General features: G+C 52.9%; 9 protein-coding genes across 9 annotated transcripts; 3 read left to right on the forward strand and 6 right to left on the reverse strand.

Moving 5' to 3' along the window:
- Positions 1-26: 26 nt before the first annotated feature.
- On the reverse strand, positions 27-2,159 carry PHYSODRAFT_495005 (hypothetical protein; the record flags this gene model as incomplete). Its single annotated transcript, XM_009523506.1, has 2 exons — positions 27-1,717; positions 1,811-2,159. 2 exons carry the CDS (start codon positions 2,157-2,159, stop codon positions 27-29), a joined length of 2,040 nt encoding a protein of 679 aa, XP_009521801.1.
- A 337-nt stretch (positions 2,160-2,496) lies between these two features.
- On the forward strand, positions 2,497-4,656 carry PHYSODRAFT_297755 (hypothetical protein; the record flags this gene model as incomplete). Its single annotated transcript, XM_009523507.1, has 1 exon — positions 2,497-4,656. The coding sequence occupies one exon, from the start codon at positions 2,497-2,499 to the stop codon at positions 4,654-4,656; it is 2,160 nt and encodes a 719-aa protein (XP_009521802.1).
- Positions 4,657-5,143: 487 nt separating this feature from the next.
- Positions 5,144-5,464, reverse strand: PHYSODRAFT_327408 (hypothetical protein; the record flags this gene model as incomplete). The annotated part of the gene is made up of 1 exon (XM_009523508.1): positions 5,144-5,464. One exon carries the CDS (start codon positions 5,462-5,464, stop codon positions 5,144-5,146), a length of 321 nt encoding a protein of 106 aa, XP_009521803.1.
- Positions 5,465-5,590: 126 nt separating this feature from the next.
- Positions 5,591-7,989, reverse strand: PHYSODRAFT_297756 (hypothetical protein; the record flags this gene model as incomplete). The annotated part of the gene is made up of 2 exons (XM_009523509.1): positions 5,591-5,752; positions 5,884-7,989. 2 exons carry the CDS (start codon positions 7,987-7,989, stop codon positions 5,591-5,593), a joined length of 2,268 nt encoding a protein of 755 aa, XP_009521804.1.
- A 506-nt stretch (positions 7,990-8,495) lies between these two features.
- On the forward strand, positions 8,496-8,905 carry PHYSODRAFT_297757 (hypothetical protein; the record flags this gene model as incomplete). Its single annotated transcript, XM_009523510.1, has 2 exons — positions 8,496-8,603; positions 8,639-8,905. The coding sequence occupies 2 exons, from the start codon at positions 8,496-8,498 to the stop codon at positions 8,903-8,905; spliced, it is 375 nt and encodes a 124-aa protein (XP_009521805.1).
- Positions 8,906-9,534: 629 nt separating this feature from the next.
- On the forward strand, positions 9,535-11,677 carry PHYSODRAFT_297758 (hypothetical protein; the record flags this gene model as incomplete). Its single annotated transcript, XM_009523511.1, has 2 exons — positions 9,535-9,684; positions 9,770-11,677. 2 exons carry the CDS (start codon positions 9,535-9,537, stop codon positions 11,675-11,677), a joined length of 2,058 nt encoding a protein of 685 aa, XP_009521806.1.
- A 111-nt stretch (positions 11,678-11,788) lies between these two features.
- On the reverse strand, positions 11,789-14,146 carry PHYSODRAFT_557002 (hypothetical protein; the record flags this gene model as incomplete). The annotated part of the gene is made up of 1 exon (XM_009523512.1): positions 11,789-14,146. One exon carries the CDS (start codon positions 14,144-14,146, stop codon positions 11,789-11,791), a length of 2,358 nt encoding a protein of 785 aa, XP_009521807.1.
- Positions 14,147-16,517: 2,371 nt separating this feature from the next.
- PHYSODRAFT_491480 (hypothetical protein) lies at positions 16,518-18,698 on the reverse strand (the record flags this gene model as incomplete). The annotated part of the gene is made up of 2 exons (XM_009523513.1): positions 16,518-17,627; positions 17,706-18,698. The coding sequence occupies 2 exons, from the start codon at positions 18,696-18,698 to the stop codon at positions 16,518-16,520; spliced, it is 2,103 nt and encodes a 700-aa protein (XP_009521808.1).
- Positions 18,699-19,075: 377 nt separating this feature from the next.
- On the reverse strand, positions 19,076-20,347 carry PHYSODRAFT_297762 (hypothetical protein; the record flags this gene model as incomplete). The annotated part of the gene is made up of 1 exon (XM_009523514.1): positions 19,076-20,347. The coding sequence occupies one exon, from the start codon at positions 20,345-20,347 to the stop codon at positions 19,076-19,078; it is 1,272 nt and encodes a 423-aa protein (XP_009521809.1).
- Between the last annotated feature and the right edge of the window lie 2,358 nt (positions 20,348-22,705).

The following is a 22,705-nucleotide window of genomic DNA, read 5'->3' on the forward strand; positions in this document are numbered from 1 at the left end:
TCCGCATTCAAATGGCCATTTCCCCTCTAAATTACTTGGTTTTGATCCTCGAACGCCAATGCGTAGCGGTACAGGAAAGACGGTTGGCAGCTCACTGCGTTTGGTAGAAATGCTCTGTTCAATTGTGACGGATCCATCAATACGGACACAGCCGCACCGGCTGCTCTTGGAGTCGCCGCCCCAGTGAATTCCGTCCGGTTACCACCTAGAATCTCCGCGAGCTCCAGGCAATAGGGCGTTCCAGCAGCTGCGAGAGGTGGGGCGTTTCGATTTGCCATTCGTTGAAGCCATGGGTCGATCCACGAAGGGAATACAGAGATATTCGTACCTCCGAGATTTATACCCAGGAGAGGATTTGTCAACACTGGCACGTCCTCGGGTAAAGCCGAAAGCTCGGTCCCCGCCAAGTCTAGATACCACATAGCCTCTAATTCAAACAGTTCTTTTGGTACACTTTTGATCGGCGTGTAGGGCATGATGAGTATCGATGGACTGATCTTCCAAAGCGTTTCTGGAAACACCGTGAACTGCGTCGAATCGAGGTGAATAGCGGAGTACCGAGGCCATTTCAAGTGCAAGTCATCCGGCAAAACTCGCAGATTCGAGACGACGAAGCCAATGATGTTTAGCGACGGCGGGAAGCGTGGTGATAGTAACCCAAGCGGAAGTTCTCCATTTGTAAAGTTCACTCGCATGAACATCACACCGTGCATAGCGGGGTGGCTGTGTTGGCTAAACGCTGCGTCTTCTCCCCACTCCAGGATAGTTGAGTTGTAAACTTTGAATGTTGTCAATGACCGGAAGGACGTCAGCGTCGACGGTACCTGGAACCGGGGGCAGTTCCGAACTAGCAACGATTTCAATGACTCTGCGTCTAGTTGACTCCATTGAGCAACGGAGTACGCGCTGTCTCCGTCAGTATTGTCTGTAAGGCAATTCAGGAGAACCAGCGAACACGCCGGTCTTGAGACTCCCCATGGGTGAACTTGTACTAAACACTGCGGAAGCATCTTGTTCGCTTCAGCGTGAATGTGCAAACCGAGAATAACAACGCCCCAGCTGAAAAACACAACTCTCAGAATCTTGGAGCTCGCGAGTCTTTCCGTCCACACTTGCACGACGTGTGCTCGGCTCTCGATTCGAGGATTTGGCTTCTCAAAGGGAGCAACTGACGCCCCTCGAGGCTGAGTTGTGGTCTTGTAACTGTCTTTCGCCACAGCCACAGTCATGAGCCCCTCCATCGTGTTCAAGTTACTCAGCATGCTCACTGCGAAAACCATTCGTGTTGCGAGGTCCCCCCACGAGCGGACGAGGATGATGTTGAACTCGTTCATGGAGTTCACGAGCCACTTGTCCTGAAACCAACGAAGTATGCTGAAATTTCCTGTGGCAACATCAAAATCTTGGACGTAGGACACAACCAAGAGCAAGGAGACGCCGACCGAAGTCACTAGGTCGAGTAAACAATCGCTCAAAAGCGCCACGAGCCGCATCTTGGTCTTGTTGCGTCGAAACATGTGATGCACAAACGCCGTCGACCAGCAACTTAGCACGAGTAGTGTCACGTAGAACCGGTTCAGCCACTGCCGGGGAATATTCTGGCTCATGCGGAGACCTTGCGAAGTTTGCAGCGCGGTCTCAATGGTTTCGCGAATAAGCAACAGCAGGTCGTAGTATGGCCCTTGAGCTCCGAAAACCCCGCGACGGCCGAACAAAGCTGTTAAGCAACGACTGAAAGTACCACTGGGTTTACGTTGACCCCTGTGGCGAGCTGTGGCTCTGGACTCGCGACGTGTACGGTAGTTCCCACGGAAAGCGAGTCTCCTGTTCCGGATCGACCTGGTCACCATCGCTAGGGCCGATAAGCCGTGCAGAGCAGCAATCGCGCCGTGTGCGAGAGCGATGGCCTGGTAGTGCTTCGAGTTCATTCCGAGCTGGTAGAAGTCCAGAAACGTTGTCACGGCGAGGCCTGGCATCTTCCAATACACCCTACACACAAGTGCAAAGAACAATCCCCCCACGAGGTGCAGCGTGAGCAAGCCAACCCACCACAGTCGAATGGCTAGCGGCGTGAAGGACTGGTCTTCAGCCATTCGAATTTGGAGGCTCAGTCTTGGCCCATTGCGTACAGCTTCGGCAGCATCATTTCCCCCGTCCATTGTCGATGCTCACACGGTACTGCCACCCAGCAATGTTCAGTGAGCTAGCGGTGTAAGTGTATTGTTGTCCTTGAAGCTGTGCGTCTATATCCAGAGAACGGAATGTGTACTTAAGTAGGGTATTTTCATCCAGCATATTCACGGCAGACCTATCAGAAAAGAACAAATTAGCAAGGAAAACCGGAAAGCCATCCCTCTCTTCATCCCACGTATACAGGACGCCGATAAGAAGTATCGATCCTTATCCTCATGGATAGAGAAACGGTTGCAATTCTGATGATATATAAGAATGGACTGAGTGCTCTGGTGCAAGCGAAGGTGTCGACCAGTGGACAATATGTCTGGGAAGATAAAGATTTCTGGAACCTTTTCGCACTATGTGGACCTGTCGCGATGGAGCTTCGCGCTATGGTGGTCGATCTTGCTGGTTGTGCACGCAGTAACTTGCGGATACAATGCGTCGTTCGCGCTCTTTTACCGAGAACTGCACAATACGTACTTGTACCTGTGCCTCGATTACTCAGGAATCGGAATGCCAGCGCAGTATCATCAAGTAATCTCTCTGGTAAATGCTGCCTTGGCTGCCGTACATTGCGGATGTATACTGCTGATGGTTGGCGGGTCACTGTGGCGTCGTGAGTTAGTTTTCTCTCCTTGGAGAAACAACAAAGTCCAGGACCTCGAATCAAGCAAGCTGTTTTTGAATGACAAAGCCTCAAGATTGAAGGCCAAACATCCAGCAGCAGCAGAAGTGAAACCTCGATTGTCCCGGATGTACTCGCAGGTGTTAGGCCGACGAGGTTTGGTCGGAGTTGAAGGAACGAACTTCCACACGATTCTTATCGCTCGCGAGCTCGTGGAGACGACACTCCAAACGATTCAAGCATACAGAATGAGCTGCTTACTACCGCGTATGCTGCTGAATCGTTTCTACCTGACGCTGATTGTGCTGAATTGCTGGTCGTCGGTACTTGTCTATTCGCTGCTGTTCAAGCGCAATGAGGCCTACAAGCGATTTACCTATCTCATGTGCGACTGCGCTCTCAATGTCGTGTCCTGCATCGGGGTGCCGCTGATTGTGGTGTTGAGCTATTTGGGAGAATACGACTGGGAACACGGCGGGTTTCTACTAGAGAAATGGTATGATGACGAGTGGTCTGCCCGTGTGCTCAACGAGTTCCAAATGGTGCTGGTGGTTTCGTGGAGGGACTTGGCTAGTCGATCGATCTTCTCGATAGGCGTGTTCTTTACGACCAGCAATCTTAAGGACCTCTTACGCAAGGCACCTGGTAACAATCTGAGACGAGTTGGACCAGTCGTTGGGTCTGAAGCCACCGAAGTCGAAGTATTTAGTAGCAAAAGTCTCGATGTTGTCCCAAAGCCATTGACGGGAATGATGGATGCGCGCAAGTTCTCCAAGGGTAAAACATGGCGTGCGAGTGCGGAGCACAGAACATTGCACTTCGTTTATGGACTGTTCGCGTTGTGGGGACTGGTGATAATTGCTCTGCATGTACACGCTTCAGTCCAGCCCAAACTGCCACAATGCGTCTTGCAAGTGCACCCCTGGGCTGTTTCGAATCCAGCGTGCTACCTGGCCGTTCTAGATTGCCACCGGCTTGGCATCTCTGGCAAGAAAGAAGAAGTGGAGGCCAAGTGGAACGAATTCGACCGATCCACAGTCGTCACTTTGGTCATTCGTCACTGCCCAGCGCTAGAAGTTCCCGACTCAATTGGCGACTTCCACATCACGACCGGCGTCAAGGTCTACAACTCGACTATCAACGACTGGGGCGTCTCTGCCGCCCTCACCAACACGAACCACCCGGAGCTGATTTGGTTTTACTTGGTCCGTGTCAACTTAACCGACGGTATATTGCCTGCGGGAGCCTTGTCCACCGACTTTCCGGGCAAATTGTACGACCTCGAGTTTACCTATACGAATATTCGAGAGCTGCCAGATGACCTGGACTCGAGTTGGCTGATTGGAACGACGGTTTACTTCGAGTACAGCGAGCTCACAAGCATTCCGCCTTCGCTCATGCGATTGGATCCGTACAGCATCTCGTTTGTCGGTAGTCCTATTGCTCAACTTCCACCAGAGATTTTCGAGGTCGCGGATATGGTGTACATGTACATGGCGGGGATACCAATCCAGGAGCTACCTCGCAATGTGGCGAATATCTCGCCACAACTGGGGTATATCTACATGGTAAACACGAACATCTCTTTCTTTTGGTCATGGGCTGACCCACTCGTGGAGAGATTAGCGAGAATCATCATTGCTGGATCTCCATACTGCACCGAGCTCGAAAAGATTAAGAGTGGAGAAGCGTCGGGGTTTAGCTCTCCATCGTCGCCTGAGTATTCGAGGATTTTGATGGATCCGTCCGAAGCAAACCTGGATATCATTTCTCAGGTCATTTTCTGCGATGAGCAGCCTTTGCTAACCGTCTACCCGATCGACTTCGAGGATAGTATTAGCGCACTTGCCTAGCATTATTGGTATCTATGCACGGAACTTGCCGCCTATATTGGGACTTTTTTCAATGGGGTGCTTCTTGGTTTCGAGTACGCCTAGATGATTTCCGAGTATTTGCGCCAAAGGCTTATTTGTGACCTAGGAACTAAGCCCAGGCATCGCTTTGGGCATCGACAAACATACGCGAACCTAGCCAAGCTTATAGAGAGTTTGAGCACCATCTAACATAAGCAATTACATTTTTCAAAGTGCTTCTAGTACGTTATTCATGGACGTGAAAGTTATCCCAGCATGCAACGTCTTCAGTCTGGAGTTGATGCAGCGCGCGAGCTCACAAGTTCGTGTTCTTGAAAATCCGAGAACAGTACAAGTTACTCGGAAATCAGCGAAATGTGCTCCAAATGAAGGCCGCCAAGTGAATTACGAACGTAAAATGTCGATCTAGCCTTCTTAGAACTTTGAACAAACCTATCAGGAAACTTATCCTTTAGCCTCTTGACGGCTATATATTATACATCTTCATCAACCACTTGGGAGGTTTCTCTGCCACAGTGGTGCGCCCAATCCACTTGCCCAGTGTCCCTGCGACTTCTTTAAACACTGCCCATCGCTTTTTTGATCGGTCCGACAGTCCCAGTTCTTGACATCGCCTGTACTGGGTAATATCTTGTTGTAGCTTGCCAGCAAGCTTCTTGACTGCACGATCCAAGTCGAAGGGCTTCTTCCGCCTCCGAAAGCCGTGCACCAACGTGTGCATCTTCATCATCACGTCGTCTGCATGGCCTTCCGCGAACTTCTTCAGCTTAAACCTGCTAGAGCGCATCTCAGCGCTTGAGAGTGCAGGAGGTGCCCCGATTCGGTGTCCGCCATCGCCAGGATTTCCCCCAATTCAGCGACGACCTGAGCCAGAAGTCTGATAGAAATCGGCCCACTCGATCGCAGTCCATTATCAATAGCCTCCGCCAGTCTCGCCAGTGTATCCCGGAACAAACAGGCCGTCACTCTCCATGAGCACCACCAATTGTCTGGTCACCCCTCGATCCTTGGACATGGCAATGGTGTCCGTGTTCCACTTCTTTTCCACCGTGTCCGACTGTTCCTGCGTGATATACTATTAGCTTGCACCAGGAGAGTTCGTTCTTAAGACAGCAAAGACGAAGCCTTCCATGAAAAAAATATTGGCGATCATAAAGCACAGTCGATTGATCGTCAAAATCTATGGATTTATGCAAGGGAACTAACGCTATCCTCAAAGTCGATCGGGTAGACGGTTAGCAAAGGCTGCTCATCGCAGAAAATGACCTGAGAAATGATATCCAGGTTTGCTTCGGACGGATCCATCAAAATCCTCGAATACTCAGGCGACGATGGAGAGCTAAACCCCGACGCTTCTCCACTCTTAATCTTTTCGAGCTCGGTGCAGTATGGAGATCCAGCAATGATGATTTCCGCTAATCTCTCCACGAGTGGGTCAGCCCATGACCAAAAGAAAGAGATGTTCGTGTTTACCATGTAGATATACCCCAGTTGTGGCGAGATATTCGCCACATTGCGAGGTAGCTCCTGGATTGGTATCCCCGCCATGTACATGTACACCATATCCGCGACCTCGAAAATCTCTGGTGGAAGTTGAGCAATAGGACTACCGACAAACGAGATGCTGTACGGATCCAATCGCATGAGCGAAGGCGGAATGCTTGTGAGCTCGCTGTACTCAAAGTAAACCGTCGTTCCAATCAGCCAACTCGAGTCCAGGTCATCTGGCAGCTCTCGAATATTCGTATAGGTAAACTCGAGGTCGTACAATTTGCCCGGAAAGTCGGTGGACAAGGCTCCCGCAGGCAATATACCGTCGGTTAAGTTGACACGGACCAAGTAAAACCAAATCAGCTCCGGGTGGTTCGTGTTGGTGAGGGCGGCAGAGACGCCCCAGTCGTTGATAGTCGAGTTGTAGACCTTGACGCCGGTCGTGATGTGGAAGTCGCCAATTGAGTCGGGAACTTCTAGCGCTGGGCAGTGACGAATGACCAAAGTGACGACTGTGGATCGGTCGAATTCGTTCCACTTGGCCTCCACTTCTTCTTTCTTGCCAGAGATGCCAAGCCGGTGGCAATCTAGAACGGCCAGGTAGCACGCTGGATTCGAAACGGCCCAGGGGTGCACTTGCAAGACGCATTGTGGTTGTTCAGGTTGGACGGAAGCTTGCAAGTGTAGCGCAATTATCACCAACCCCCACAACGCGAAGACAGCATAGACGAAGTGCGATAGACCGCGCCTTGCCCGCGATTGCAGGTTATTGGGCTTTATGGACTGGAGGCGGGAACCGGTACCTGACCGTGCTTTCGAATCAACACGCCCTTCCTTGTCAGGGGTTTTAACGACTTCAGCGTCACACGCAATTCGTCGCAAACTGGCACCAGACGATTTGCGTAAGAGGTCTTTCAGACTGTTAGTCGTAGAAATTACGCCGATCGAGAAAATCGTTCGACTGGCCAAGTCCATCCACGACACCACAAGCACCATTTGGAACTCATTCAGCACACGAGCAGACCACTCGTCGTCATACCATTTCACCAGAGGAAAGCCTGTGAGTTCCCAGTCGTATTCACCGATGTAGCTGAGCACCACAATCAGCGGCACCCCAATGCACGAAACAACGTTCAGAGTGCAGTCACACATGAGATAGGCAAAGCGCTTGCGGGCCTCGCTCCGCTTGAACAGCAGTGTGTAGACCAGCACGGAAGACCAGCAGTTGAGCACAATTAGCGCCAGATAGAAGCGGTTCAGCAGCATCCGGGGCAGCAGCCAACTCATGCGGTAGGCTTGAACAGTCTGCAGCGCCATCTCCACCAGCTCGCGAGCGACGAGAATCGAGTGGAAGTTGCTTCCATTTACGCCGACCAAACCCCGTTGGCCTAGCACATACGAGTAAAGTCTCACCAATCTGGACCTTGGCAGCGCCGGCTTATTGGAGTTTGATCTTGAGTCGAGTTTGCTGACTCTGTAGGCCCGATTCTTGTCTTTCCTCCAGGGTGAGAAGACTAGCTCTCGACGCCAGACCGACCCAGCAACCATCAGCAGGACACAGGCGCCATGCACCGCGGCCATCGCGGCATTCACGAGGGAAATGACTTGGTGGTCTTCAGCCGGCATTCCGATCCCTGAGTAGTCGAGGCACGCGTACAGGTAGGTATTCTGGAGCTCTCGATAGAACAGCGCGAAGGACGCGTTGTATCCGCAGATCACCAAGTGCACAGCCAACAGGACCGACCACCAAATGGCGAAGCTGAGCCGCGACAGGTCCACATACTGCGGAGCAGCGGCGGGCACCTTGAGCTTCTCGGACATGCTGCCAACTCAGGCTGAGCCGCTGAGTCCAAGTTGAATCTGATGTAGCCATGTACCAAAAAGGGACTATAAGCATGACCTCGAGCCAAAAATTGGTCATCACCAAAATACAAAACGCCACTTACGAGCATCTCGACGCCAAGCTCCCAAGACGTCGCGGATCGACTCGCAGCTCTCGGCGATGAAATCGAGCGCCTAGAGACGCAGCTGCAGCCGGCTCTAGTCCAGGTGCTGGCCCAGTCGAGACCCCAGATCGCCACTGCAGCTCCACGATCTCCAGCTTCAGTGCAGACCAACGAGGTCGTCGACCTCCAAGAAGAGACAGAGACGGGAGGTTACGAACCTGAATCGGAGCCGCAGGAGCACCAATCGACGCGTGGGCTTAAAGCGAAGCCCAAGGAGGACGATCTACCCACAGCACTGCAGAGCTTCGTACAGGCCACGGGGGTACAGGAGCATTAGCAGAGTCAGCCTCAGGCGTGAAGCACAGCAAGGCCCCCATCGCCATGGACAAGTGCCGCGCTGAGACGAGCCAGTTGGTGGCGCTCATGGCGAACGGCGGTCGGCTGGACGAGGCATCCGAGAGACTCGCGGTGGCGACTGGCGGCCCGCAGGTGAGCGGCCGAATCTCCGTCAAGTTCTCATGGAGGTGGTGAATGATCTCGAGAGGATTCTGGAGCTGGCGGACATGGTGTCAGGCACGTCCGCGGCCCTCTCGAGCGCTGAGCCGCGGTCCAGTTTAGTGAAGCCCGAGAAGTACGCCGAAGTGCACATGGACGACACTCTAGCGAAGATGCGAGGATTCGCCAAGCTTGTCCAGAAGAAGAACATACTGGCTGGACAACCTCTGCATCAGGCTATCAAGGAGCTTGGTGATAAACTAGTACAGGGCATTAGCGTGTACAGGCGCTATTGACAACTAGGCCTGCCCGAGCGATCAGAGAAGCATTGGGTATTTTTTCACAGAGGCGGCAGAGGAGCCTGGAGACTGGATCGGAAACATTCCCGTGTCCTCGAAGGCCCCAAAACAACTGAGGTCGATACTTCGAGCCGCGACGCAGCTCTGGAAGAAGTTCCCAGATAGAGTTCCATCTATACTGCCCCATTGGGTGATTGGTATCAGTTTCTTTTGCAACCCCCCAGTCAGCTAACTTGGTGTGCCCATTTGTTATTGTTGCCACGGTTGTGGAATGCGGAGCTTCGAGTGCAGTCATGCAAACGAGGAAAAGGGCGAAGGAAAAAAAATAATGCGAAAGAAATTACAGTGCCAAGTACTGATATGAAGTAGCCATTTGGTCATCAAGATCTGAGCGTATCCGATAGGTTCGTTTATCCATTTTCTCATTCTACAAATGCTGCTGATAAGAAGTGAGGCTTGCTGTAAATGTAAGTTCAGTATTATTGATACTAAGTTTGGTGCTGCTCAACTTCGCTACTTTTAGGCAAAGTCCGCCCACAAGTGCCTCGCCTCACGCACGACCTTCAGAAATCGAACAGCGTGGACGATGCCCGGAAAAGTGATGCCGTTGAAAAGTTCGTCGCAGTATGTCGACCTGGGGCCTTGCACTGTGGTGGCTTATCATCCTCGCCGTGCACCTGATTACGTTCGGGTACAACACTGCCTATGCGATGTTCTACTACGCGCTGAAGGACACGTACATGTACATGACATTCGGGTACTTCGGAATCGGCATGGTGACCACGCCATCGCCAACGTCAACGCCTCGATGGCCGCTCTGCATGGCGTGTGCATCTTGCTGATGATTGTTGGGTCGAGTAGTTGGCGTTCTCTCCATGGCGGCTTCCGGATGGTTCTGACGCCTCGATTACAAGTACCAATAGAATGGGATCGTCCAAGAAGGCGGGGGAGTTGAACGCAGACGATAAGAACGCTTCTCGACTGATGTCGGCCAAGCTCCAAACCCAGCGAGTATACTCGAAGGTATGGGGTCGCAAGGGCGTTCTAGGCGTGAATGGAGGAAACTTCCATGCAATTCTCGTCATCCGGGAGCTTATTGAGACAGGTTTTCAGACGCAACAAGCGTATCGGATGAGTTGGTATCTCCCTCGCTTGCTACTCAATCGGTTTTACCTGTTTTTGCTTGTGCTCAACTGCTGGTCGTCGGTGTTTATCTGCTCGCTGCTGTTCAAGAAAAATGAGCCGCGCAGGCGGTTTGCGTGTCTGGTATGCGACTGCATTCTCGACCTGGTGTCCTGCATGGGCGTCCCGCTGATCGTCGTCTTGAGCTACGTGGGTCACTACAACCCCGAAATCACTGGTTTCGACATGGAGAAATGGTACGACGAGCAGTGGTCCGCGCGTGTCTTGAACGAGTTCCAGATTGTCTTGGTGTCTTCATGGTCGGATTTGATCAGCCGAACTGTGTTTTCGTTTGGGTTGATATCTACCACTACCAGCTTGAAGGAGCTTCTGCGCCGAGCACCAAGCGGAAGTAAACGGCGTATTGCGTGTACTGCTGACAGCGTCCGAATACCCGACAAACCCAGGCGCACTGAAGCAAATGGACCTACCCTTGATGGTATCATTGAAGCGCATCAGCACGACAAACCCGTTAAAGTTGGCGCCGGTAGATACGCCGAGACAGGAGTGCAGTCGCGCGGCGGTCGCATCACGCTACATTTAGCTCACTTGCTGTTTGGAGTTTGGGGCGTGGTGGTGCTCGGTCTGCACATTGATGCATCGTTGCAGGCTGAGCTACCGCAATGCACTCTGCAAGTGCACCCATGGGCTGTGACAGAGCCAGCATGTTACCTGGCAGTGCTCGACTGCGATCAGCTCGAGATCGGCGATAGCATGGATGAGGTGGAGGCCAAGTGGAATGAATTCGACAGATCCAGCGTAGTCACGTTGGTCATGCGTCACTGCCCTGCAATCGAAGTGCCCGATATGATAGGTGAGTTTCACCGGTTAAGTGGCATCAAGGTGTACAATTCGACCATTGCGAGTTGGGAGGAGTCTGCAGCGATCACCAACAGCCACCACCCAGATCTTGGCTTCCTATTCATGATTCGCGTCAATATGACGGATGGGCTTCTACCGGCCGGGCTTCACTCGTACGACTTCCCAACTAAACTGTACGATATCGAGCTGTGCTACACCAATTTACGGGAATTGCCTGATGATCTGGACTCAACGTGGATGATCGGGACGATGATTTACATCGAATACAGCCAACTTACGAGCGTGCCGTTAGCACTGACACGACTGGATCCGTACTACTTGGCGCTGACAGGGAACCCCATTTCAGAACTGCCACCTGAGATCTTCGAGGTCGCCGATATGCTCTATCTGGGCATCGGCAGCACATTGATAGGCGAACTACCGCAGAACGTCACGAATCTGTCGCCGACGCTTTCCTTCATTTACATAACCAACACCAACGTTTCGTTCTCTTGGTCGTGGATCGACCCGCTCGTCGAGAGGAAGCTGGACTCGACACGTTCCTTGCTGATGGGCGGATCACCCTACTGCTCCGATCTGGAAAGCCTCGCGGGTGGTACGGCCACCAGCTTTAGTGTTCTACCTTCATCAAACTACTCTGTGACGCTGATGAATGCGTCTGAAGCCAACCGCGGTGTCATTCTTCACACAGTCAACTGCGAGCTTCCATACGCAGTACCATTTTACCCCATTGAACTTGAAGACTCCAACAGCGCCCTCAAGTAGACACATGAAGTAGTATACTGTACATGTCCAGGGAACTTTGATACACATGAATCAAGTCTTTATTTGCATTGTATTTTGTATGCACAGTGAGAACCTGCTGAGTAAGATAGCTCAAATGGATCCCGACACGGCACCAGCACTCGTAGAAGTCGCGCCCTGAGCAGACTTGAGCCAGCACGTGCCTCCGTTGTAGTTCGTCCACGTGAAGACCTTGCATCCTGTCTTCGCCCGGCAAATAGCGCAGCAGCCCGAGGCCGTCGAGCTGGGGGCGCTGCCGATGTCGTTGTTGGCGTAGTCGACGTTGTTGACCAACGTGCAAGTGGACGAGGATGAAGAAATCTGAGCCGATCGCGCTCCGGTCTGCGCCGTGGCGGTGCCCTTCGAGCTCTTCAGCCAGCACGTTCCAGAGTTGTAGTTCGTCCACGTGTACGCATTGCATCCCGTCCTGCCCTTGCAAATGGCGCAGCAACCCTCAGCCGAACCGCTCAGAGCGTTGCCAATGTCTGCTCCACCGTAGTTGGTGTTCTCCTCAACGGTAGAGCAGGACGATGTTGCGCTCCCACCAAGCGTAGCCGATACAGCTCCGCTCTGACTCACTGCACCCCCCTTTGCGCTCTTCAGCCAGCAGGTGCCGCCGTTGTAGTTTGTCCACGTGTACGCCTTGCAGTTCGAGTTGGCAGCGCAGATGGAGCAGCAGCCGCTAGCCGATGCGCTCTGCTGGCTGCCGACGTCGTTACCTTGGTAGTTGACGTTGTTCTCGGCGCTGGAGCAGGTGGCGCCGGACCCGCCGTTGTTCGCAGCGATGTAGCTCTTGACCTGGTCGGCAGCTTCACGCCCGATGTACATGATGAAGCCGTAGGGATTGACCGTGCCGTCGCGCATAGCGCTAGCATCGGCCACAAACACGTTGTTCATCCCAATGACGCGCAGCTTCTCATCGGCACAGCGAGTGCTGTCGGCCGCGTTCTTGGACGCGAAGCAACTGCCGCCAAAGTGGTGCGTGATGTAGCCGCGGTTGGCCGCCACCCAGTTGGCGACCGACGCGTCGTCCGATCCAGCCGAGAGGAACGTGGCGCCCTGAGCCACCATGGCGCTGACGGTGCGCTGCGCATACGACTGCATCGCGGCCAGGTCTCGGTTGGTTCTGAAGTACGGCCAGCCTTCGTTGAAGGCCTTCCAGTTGCCGTTAGCGTCGAAGCCCGAGGCCGTCCTTGACTCGGGGTTGTTCACGTACAGGGCCAGCGTGAACGCGTTGGTGCGGCTGGCGAACTCGCCAAAGCCAGTGGTCAGAGCGGTGGACTGGAACTCGTACATGCGACCTTGGACGTCGTAGTTCTCGTAGCTGATGAGGGTCGGTCCGGAGCTTGAGAAGGGGCCCGTGAAGCCTTGGTTCATGTACTGGTCGATGGCCCAGCTAGGTTTGGATTTGTACTGGAAGGAGCTCATCTGCGAGTGCGCGAAGGAGGCAAACACGACGTTGGTGTCGAAGAGATTGCGGCCGACATTGGCGTTCACCACCCAGCCAGCAGCTTGGGAGACGCCAGCGAAGCCATTGCGTCCGTTGAGCATACTCAGCTGAGAGGACGGCCCGATGCCGCTCTGAATCAGCACCTTGGGCGTGCTCAACGCTCCGGCTGCCATGATCACAGCTCCCCGAGCTGACAGAGTCGCCTGAGTTCCTCCGTTGTAGACGACTCCCGTAGCTTTCCCTCCAGCGGCACGTAGGATGTAGTCCACCTTGGCTCCAGTCAGCATCTTCACGTTGCTGCGCGTGCTCATAGGGGCCCAGAAGGCGTTCGCAGGGGTGTCACGCTTGCCGTTCTTGAAGGTGAAGGGGGCATGGCCGAACGTCTTGCTCTTGCTGTTCCTCGCCGCTGCGTCGTTGAGGATGCGTTCAGCGTATCCTCTAGCCAGCAGCGCCTTGGACACGATCGAGTAGCCCTCTTGGGTGTACCAGACTCCGTTGGGGGACGGCTTGTCCGTGTGGCCGTGGAGCTTCTCGTTCTCGTCCATCTTGGCGACCATCTGCGCCGCCGAGAAGGGCCACTGCATGTTGGTCACGTACGAGTCAGGCGGGCGGAAGTAGAGCGCGGCGTTGATGGACGAGCACCCGCCCACGAGCTTGCCGAGCCACATGTAGGCGTCGCTGATCCAGTCGACGCGGTACTGCTCGTTCGCCGAGTTGTACGTGGTGCCGTCATACTCGCCCGGGATGTCGAACTTGGTGAGTCCGCGGCCTTGAGCGTAATTGGGGGAGTCGGTTCCCCCCGTGGCAGCTAGAGACTTGGGGCCAGCTTCCAGGATGAGCACGGACACACTCGAGTCGCGGGACAGATACTCAGCAGCCACGAGACCGCCGGGTCCGCTACCCACGACGATGGCGTCGTACAGTTGGGCGTTGGCACCGAAGCTGGCGGCGCTGAGGGCCAGCAACGCTCCGGCCCAGCAGTTAAAGCGTGGGAGACGCATGACGCTGGAGGAGTGGGGACCTCAAGGATTGAGCCTCGAGGTGGAGATTTCGGAACTGAAGTGATCTTCACCATCGGGGGAGGCAGAGACCGGTGCAAAAGGGGAGAGCGTCACATGGATGGTAGAGGCGGTTTGCCTGCTCGCAAAGCCAAAGCCTGGAAGACGTTGCAGATCGCAACCCATATGTATCTATGACTTCCATACAAATTGTCGTTGCGCCCTTCCTTTCTGCGGCCACGGACGAACAGAAAAAAACATGGGTTTGCGTTTCTGAACTCCGCGTGAACCCGGATGGGGAAGTTGAAGTCAGGCTGGACGACCGACAGCTTAGGATTTCCGTGGATATCTACCGTTGCTGGCGATGAAAACGCTGTACGGTGAATCACCGTCGGTGATGTAGCTGGTGAGTCTGTCGGTAAGCTTTGCGCGACCATGAACTTGGCCCGTGATGATGCGCCCTATTTTATTAAATACATGTGTCGGAGGAATGTCCTGTGCGATTCTTCTGTGACAGGACGGATCACACCAAGCGTTGGTGATCAAAGCAGACAACACTCAGTGCACTTTTTCAACGCTGCCGCGAGGTGTCGTCCGTCGTACGCAAGCTCCGGAACAAACGTTGAAGCGCAAACTGCTTCGTCACGAGTCTGTCGATTGCGATCCAGCATCATACATGTATAATGACATCTCGTTCCAACATGAAAAACATGTCCATCAGTTCTGTTTGGACATTTCTCATCAATATTCGTTCGTGTATCAGCTTATCTACTTTGGTCTGATAGTTTGTCGAGAAAATGCTTACGTTCAGCGGCCCCTTGCCCCACATTGAAAAGCAAAGGACAGTTGATTTCCTTGAAAGCACACTTGCCAGTTTACTTCGAGCACTTCTGCTTCTTATTAACGCCAACTAATGTGGTTATTCTTGCGGAGGCCCTGCCACAAAGATTCAATTCACATTATAAGAGCCACATCACTTTCAATAAGTAAAAAAGAAGAAGACCTGTCAACGCACTTCTGCAATGCAGGCGACACTCGATCGGGGTTCCCTTTTGCAAACGCCCCGTGTTTTCTCTCGAGCCACAACAAATGCGCAGGTAACTTTGGCCGCGGCGAGATTTTACACGCCTTCCATGTCCACTCCTCCAGCGCGCTGGCACACTCCAAGAACATTTTCCATTCCTCATCACTCCTTGGGGCAGCACCGATCTCTTCGAGCCGCATTTTTAATCTAAAGTCCCGCATGAAATAGCAAGCTAACTGGTCAATGTCCTCGATGACATCTTGCGGACCCTGGTGCGCCTCGACCTGCAGTACGAGTTCTTTCATCTTAAGCAGATACTCTGTCCCGTGACGATCTCGCTCCTGTAGCAGCGCGATTCGAGCCGATGCCAGCCGAGGATCCGTCAGAGCTGCTGGCAAGCCGGGTTTGTTTTGTGCGAACGCTATTATCTGCCCGAGATTGTCAGTTGCAGACGTCAACCACTTCTGGCTAGCGCTCTTCTGCAGCATGTGACGATCTAGCTGTGGCTTCACAGAACCATTCGGCAACTTCATGCGTAGGGACCCCTCCGCGCACCAAGAACTTTAGCATTCCCCCGATCGTTCTAGTGCCCAGGTTGAGCAACTTGTTTAGTGGATTGCGGACGACCTGCCGCTCCTCCCACTGCCCCAAGCTGTCAGCCGCATTCGCACACTCCAAATACAGTTGTGTTATGTGTTGAAGATGGATTTCCGGCTCATCAGTAACTGCGCGGTCCACTCGAGTTGGGAGCTGCTGGGGCTGCTCCGCTCCCTCGTCTTCTCTAGCGCGCTTTCTCCCAGTAGTAATACGTGTCGTGTCATCGACTTCTCCTTCCTCTTCTGTCTCAGTTTCAGAGCCTGACGGTGGACCAGGAGGAACTGTAGCAGCGAGAGCTCGAGCGGAATTGCCAATTTGGTCCAGCAATTGCTCAATGCGCACCAACGACGCTGCACAATCACGAGAACTGCCAGCGGCTCGAGGAGACTGCAGCTCGAGCTGAACCCGGGCTGCAACGCGTGAAAGGTCCTGCTCGACTTGGTGCAACGTGTTCATCAGGGCTCCTTACAAGGAAAAGCAAATTGTTGGTTTGTAGTGCTATTTGTGACACATGTAAAAAACACCGTAAATACTTTCTTGCAACACCAGCAAACGCTTGTTTAGACGCAACATTCATCAGCTCGTTTGTAGAACGGAAATATTAGCTGTACAGCTTAGCAGAGGAACGTCGGTAAAGCTACTCGAAAATTGCTCCAAAACACGAAAAACTGCCAATAGTGCACTGCACCAAGGATTCTACCCATAAAATTCGTCAACTTCACTTTTTTTAACCTGCTGTACACTATCCAGTGCTCACTCGAGGCTATACATTTTATCCCAGTCACCAAGAGGAAACACCGTAGGAAATACTGGTGGTGAGCAGTCTACTGCTTGGCTGAGGAAACCCCAGTTGTGTTGCGAAGGATCCATGAGAAGTGGAGAGAGATCGGCTTCAAATGGGGCACTGAAAGCATCTGAAGCTCCACTCATAATCTTCTCTAGGTCGGAACAGTACGTGGAGCTACTAGCGAGTATCATCGGCGAACCAAACTCTAGCATCGATTCCACGAGCGGATCAATCCAAGACCAAAACGAGGCGATATTCGTATAGCTGACATCGATAAAAGGTGGACTCGGGGTCGGAAAAGGAAGAGTCCTTGGCAGTGAACTAATGTTGGTCCGTGCTAACATGAGGTACAGCATACCAGTGCCCTCGAAGAGCTCGGAGGGAACCTCAGAAATAGGGTTCCCTGCCAAGACGAGGTAGTACAACTGCAATCGAATTAGAGCTGGTGGCACTGCACTCAGCTGGCTGTTCTCGATATAAACGTTCGAGCCGATATGCCATTTAGTGTCGATATCATCAGGAACCTCTCGAATGTTTGTCTCGCAGAAGTATATATCCAACAGGCTTGACGGAAAATCCGATGACTGCAAGCCTGAAGGAAGCAAGCCAGCGGCCATGCCCGTTCGCACCACGGACAACGTCGTCAGCCTTGGGTGATGAGTGTTGGTAAGAGCAGCATCCCCCGTCCAGTTATTGATTGTCGAGTTATAGACTCGAATCTCTTGCAGCAGGTAGAAATCTTGGAGCGAGGGCGGCATCTCAAACGCTTGACAGTGCAAAATGCGCAGTTTCACCACCGCCACACGGTCAAATTTCCCCCATTCCAAGCGTACATCATTTTGTGAGCCCGATAGGTTCATCGTGTGACAATTAAAATCCACGGCAAAACAAGATGGTAGAGCTCCGGCCATGGGGTGAACTTTCGGTATACATCCGGGTAACGGTGGTTTCGTGTTAGCGTGTACGTGAAAGGCAATCACAACAGCGCCCCAGATCAGAAATACCAGATCCACCGCGTGAACCCACCTCGGCTTAGTTTTGATGTATCCTTTCGTATTCCTGGCAGTAAATGTTTTCTTCAGCAGTTGTGTATTCCAATTGATATGACGTATTCCCGCTGTAGTCAATCTTACATTGAGTAGTTGTTGCTCGACAGCGCGCCTTGCGTGAACCTGACGTTTGTTTACGGACGACCGTCGAAGCAAGTCTTTCATATTTGCTGTAGTGAGAATAAGTCCAAAGGAGAAGACTATTCGCATCGCCAAGTCTGACCACGACACGACCAAAACTATTTGAGCCTCGTTGAGCATTTGAGCCATCCAGTCATCATCCGCAAGGGCTTCAAAATTGAAGCCAGCCAACTCAACGTTGTACTGGTTGACGTAGCGTATCACAACTATCGCAGCCACACACACAGTGGTCATCATGTCCAGTACGCAGTCACAGACGACCAATGCAAATCGACGGCGTGCTTCGTCGTGCCAAAACCAACGCGAGTAGATTATAACTGAGGACCAGCAATTCACAACCAATAGTCCCACGTAAAAGTGATTGAGCTCTGGACGTGGTAGATGCTTGCTCATTCGTACAGCTTGAACAGTTTGGAGAGCAGTTTCCAGAAATTCGCGGAAGATGAGGATGCCGTGGAAGTACCTCCCATTCACACCGAAAAGTCCGCGACGATCCGCAATTTTCATGTACGCCTTTATGAGGCTTCGCGTTGCGAGGCTTGCAGTTCGGTCTCGACTCAGTTCTACTGGATAATTTGAGGATTGTCGGATGATCATCGCAACCCCCTTGCTGCTTTTGCTTGATGGCTGGGGCTTTAGTGTGAATGATACTGTCTGCTGCCGAAATGAGCAGACGAGTTGATGTAGAACGCAAAGCCCGTGGACCGAAGCTAGTGCCGCGTGCACGTACGCGATGGTGCGAAAGTTTTCTCGGGGCATTCCAATCGAGTATGGCTCCAGTACGTAACTCAGGAAAGCTGCGTCAAAGTCCCAGTAGAACTTGGCGCAGCTCGCATTGTACGCAAACGTCAGCAGGTGGACGGCCAAGATGACTACCCACCAGAAGGTGAAAGCCCGAGACGAAAGATTGACATAGTCATCATTATGTGAAGCACCGACCTGCTCTGGACGAACCATGTCATCTCGTGAGCAGCTTGGCCGATCCGTGAGTCGGCACTTACCTCTGCTACTTCCAGTGCGGAGCGCTATTTTTGGGAAACACCACGAAACACATACTCGTAGTAGATACTTATTTTGATAAGTTTTTTTTTCATTCTTACATTTAGTAACAGGCACCTGGTCGAGAAAAAAAATTGAACGCTCTACGGTCGAAGATTTCAATGATTACTGACATCCTTTTTACTTGAAGTAGTAGATTTGCCTGCTGCACGCTTTCGTCGTGTTTTGGTTTGAGCAAACTTTTTCAGTAGTGCAGAAGCTCTGAATACATGCACGGATCACTGCCGTTAGTCAATTGAGATCGACGAACCCTTCATTCCGCATCAAGTAGGTACTTACTGGAGTAGTGAAGCGGGAACCCGACCAGGATTCTTTTTCGCAAAGCCGCGTAACTGTCTCTCGAAGCTTTCTAAATGCGCCGGTAGGTTCGGTCCTGATGTTGCTCGCTCACCCACGAGGATCCATTCCGCCAGTACTTCACCAATTTGAGCAAAACGTCTCCAGTTCTCCTCAGTCCGCGGAGGCGTCTTACGCTTAGAGCACAGCTTAAAGTCATGGTGAAACAAACTTGCAAGCTTCCCCACACGCTTTTCAACCCGATCAGGCTCCAACACACCGTCTTGAGACTTCATTCGTTCAATGTACACCTCCATCTGGCGAAGAAAATCTGTTTTGGTGTTAGTCGAGTGCTCTTGAAGGCGCTCTCGCGTGACATCCAACTTCGCGTCCGACAAACACTTGGGAATATCACAATTGGCTTTCGCCAAGGCAGAAATTTGCTGGATCCTCTTCATCGTAAGGGAAAACCATTTCTGGTTCATACCTTGTTGTGAACGATGGACTGCGATTGTAGACGGCAGCAGCACTGTAGCGTCACAAAAATCAGTGGCAACTTCTACACTTGGAACGCCGCCTCCTCTGAGGAGCTTCAAAAGTTGGATCATTGACGCACCACTCCAGCGACCAACGATAGCCATGACTTGTTCAGCTCGATTTAAATCCGTCTTCTCGTCTACGTCAGCAACTTTTCTTGTGATAGCAAGATAACTCTTCACGCTCTTCCTGAGCTGCTTCTCCAGCGCAGCAGCCGCCTCAGGGTCCAGCATCCGCTTATGAGGTTTTTCCTCAAACTCATCGCCATGCTCCTCACTTTTTCCCTCCTGCAACTTAGAGCCGGCCAGGCCTCCAGCATCACCGGTATCGTCATCATCATCGTGTTCTTCTTCTTCTTCTCCTTCTTCTTCTTCTCCTTCTTCTTTTTCTCCTTCGTCCATTTCTTCTGCATCTCCAGTTTGATCGGCAGCTGCTTCATCCTCCGTCTCGGTCTCGGACTCGTAGTCAACCACATCCTCCGACTCGAGTTTTACGCGGAAATCGTCGGTCCGTCGTCGTTTAGTTGGTCGCGGCTCGGGACGTCCCTGTCGTGAGGCTTTCGCGACAATTGCGCGAGTGGAAGCGCGGATCTCGTCTAGAAGCTGCTCAATGTGGATGAGGACGGGGGTCATCTCTGCTGCAGGAGAGGGCGCAACACTGTCGAGCTGCGAGTGCTCGGCGACGTCGGCTGCTATGCGCGAGAGCTGCTGCTGGATGTCGGGCAGCTTGTCCATCGTGAGTCGAGACCGTGGTAGCTACAGTGTGGGCTTCCGACCATTTTCAGGTCAGAACCTAGGATCGTCAGCCAAAGATGATTGGCTGATGGGATAGGACTTTCATATTCCATCAGCCAATCATCAGATTCTTTAGGGTCATCTGTCCTAAGAGTCGAGCCAACTCAAATTAACCGCGAACTTTGGCAAAGTGCGCCGAAGGCTGGCCGACTACATAATTGGCTGACCTTGTATCTGAATTCAGTGCATAATTGTACATATTTATCCTTAAATGAGTATCCCTTCCTTTCGGGGCCACCTCACGAAAATCATCCAAGAAGCTCACGAAGAAGCCACAATGATCCTGAACCTGAGAGCTTTCCAGCTGGCTGACATGTGAGTTAGCGTTGCCCGAAAAATACATCACCGATGCTTAAAGTCTTACCAAAGCAGAGCACGAATAGCTCGAGAGTGAGCAGCAGGATTTCATTTTTGGATAATTATCTTCTCGATTTTTGGTTGGGGTTGGGGTGACGCCCCCCCCCCCCCGGAACACGTGGCCAGCATGATGCTAGCTACGCGCTTCCGGCAGGTGCTCTCGGGCATCTGTACGTCCCTAGTGGGTCTTTCCTTCGCCCCCAAGCCGGCAGCACTAGCGACAACTACACCCCCCCACCCTCTTATCGCGCTCTCCTCGCCGCGCGCATCAAACTAACCGTTTAAGGATAGGTTCGTTTAATGTCCAGTCGTTAGGTTCGACCCGCAAGCAGCAGGACACGCTCCCCCAGGACCTCCGGCGCTACCGCATCGACGTTCTCGGCATCCAAGAAACACGCATCTGCACCCTCGACAAGAAACGTATCGGAGACTACACGCTACTCACACTACCAGCCGTACAGGAGCGCCACGGGATCGGCTTTGCCATCTCCCCCCGCGTCCACCCCTACTTACACTGCTATTGGGCACACTGCGATCGAATCGGCGTCGTTCAGCTCTTACTCCCCCACGCAGGCCCCGTGAACATCGTCACGGCGTATGCTCCCCACAGCGGTCGGCCTCTCGCCGAAGTAGATCGATTCTACGCTGATCTCAGCGACACACTTGACCAACTACCAAGGCGCAACATCGCGTTCGTGACTGGCGACTTCAACGCCAAGCTCGGACAACAGATCAACGGAGAGGCATTCATGGGACCACATGCACGAGGCATACGCAACCGAAACGGCCACGCACTAGCTGACTTCTGTTCTACTCACCTTCTCTTTGCCACTAACACAGGTTTTCAAAAGCGAGCCCGCCACAAAACAACATGGAGTCAGCGCCGGACGAATCACTGTATTTACAACCAGATCGACTTTATCCTATGCCCTCAGAACTGCCGACGGCTCTGCATGGACGCGCGATCCTGAGGTGGAACGTTGACGGCGTCGGACCACAAGCTCGTCAACGCCGACTTCATCCTGAACGCGGCCACTCACCGTCTCCGCTACAGCACGGTCAAGCCAGATCCAGCACTCAAGTTAGCACGAGATCATCTCATCTACGACGACACAGCACGAGACGACTACACGAACGCGCTTCAGGCAGCGCTTTCACAGTCAACAGCACAAGGCAGCACCGTTCTCCAGCGCTGGACAGACACGCTTGATCGAATCCGAGAAGCAGCCGAGGGGACTGTAGGATTCGCAGGTCCTAACCACCGCCACGTACGACATCACGACGATGAACTTCAGCTGCTCTCTGAGGCCCAGCGGGCGCTTCAGCTTCGAATCTACAACGACTGCGCCGCTAACACGATCGAGCTCCGAGCCGCCCGCAACAAGATTCTCCATCAAATCCGAGCGCGATGCCGAGCCATCGCATCTCGCAAACTGGGCGAGCGGATTACACGCATCGAAAATCTGAGCGACTCGGCACGAATGTATGCAGCAGTTCGAGACATTAGCCCCCATCGACCCCAACCGCTGTTACTCCACGACCAAGAAGGTAAGAATATCCTGCGGCAACAAACTACTAACAAGATGATCACCGATCACTTCCGAACGCTGTTTTATGACCCGGGGCGGCCACATCCTGTTCCGGATCGTGAACCGCGATCTCCAACCCGTCCTGTTACAGCAACAGAAGTCGAAGCAGCCTTTCGGCGCCTCAACAACGGACGCGCCGCTGGGCCAAATGAGCTCCCAGCAGAACTTAAGTACGGGGCTTCAGTCCTCGCGCCTCTCTTCGCAGACCTCGTCAACTGCAGCTTCGAGCAAGGCACCCCCCTCGCACTTGGCGAAGGAACACTCGTGTGCCTGCCCAAGCCCAACAAGCCCCGAGGTGTATGTTCCAGTCTCCGCCCCATCGTGCTGTTAAGCAGCATTCGCAAGGCCTTAT

This window comes from Phytophthora sojae (genome assembly GCF_000149755.1).
Source record: "Phytophthora sojae unplaced genomic scaffold PHYSOscaffold_3, whole genome shotgun sequence".
Classification (NCBI taxonomy): domain Eukaryota; phylum Oomycota; class Peronosporomycetes; order Peronosporales; family Peronosporaceae; genus Phytophthora; species Phytophthora sojae.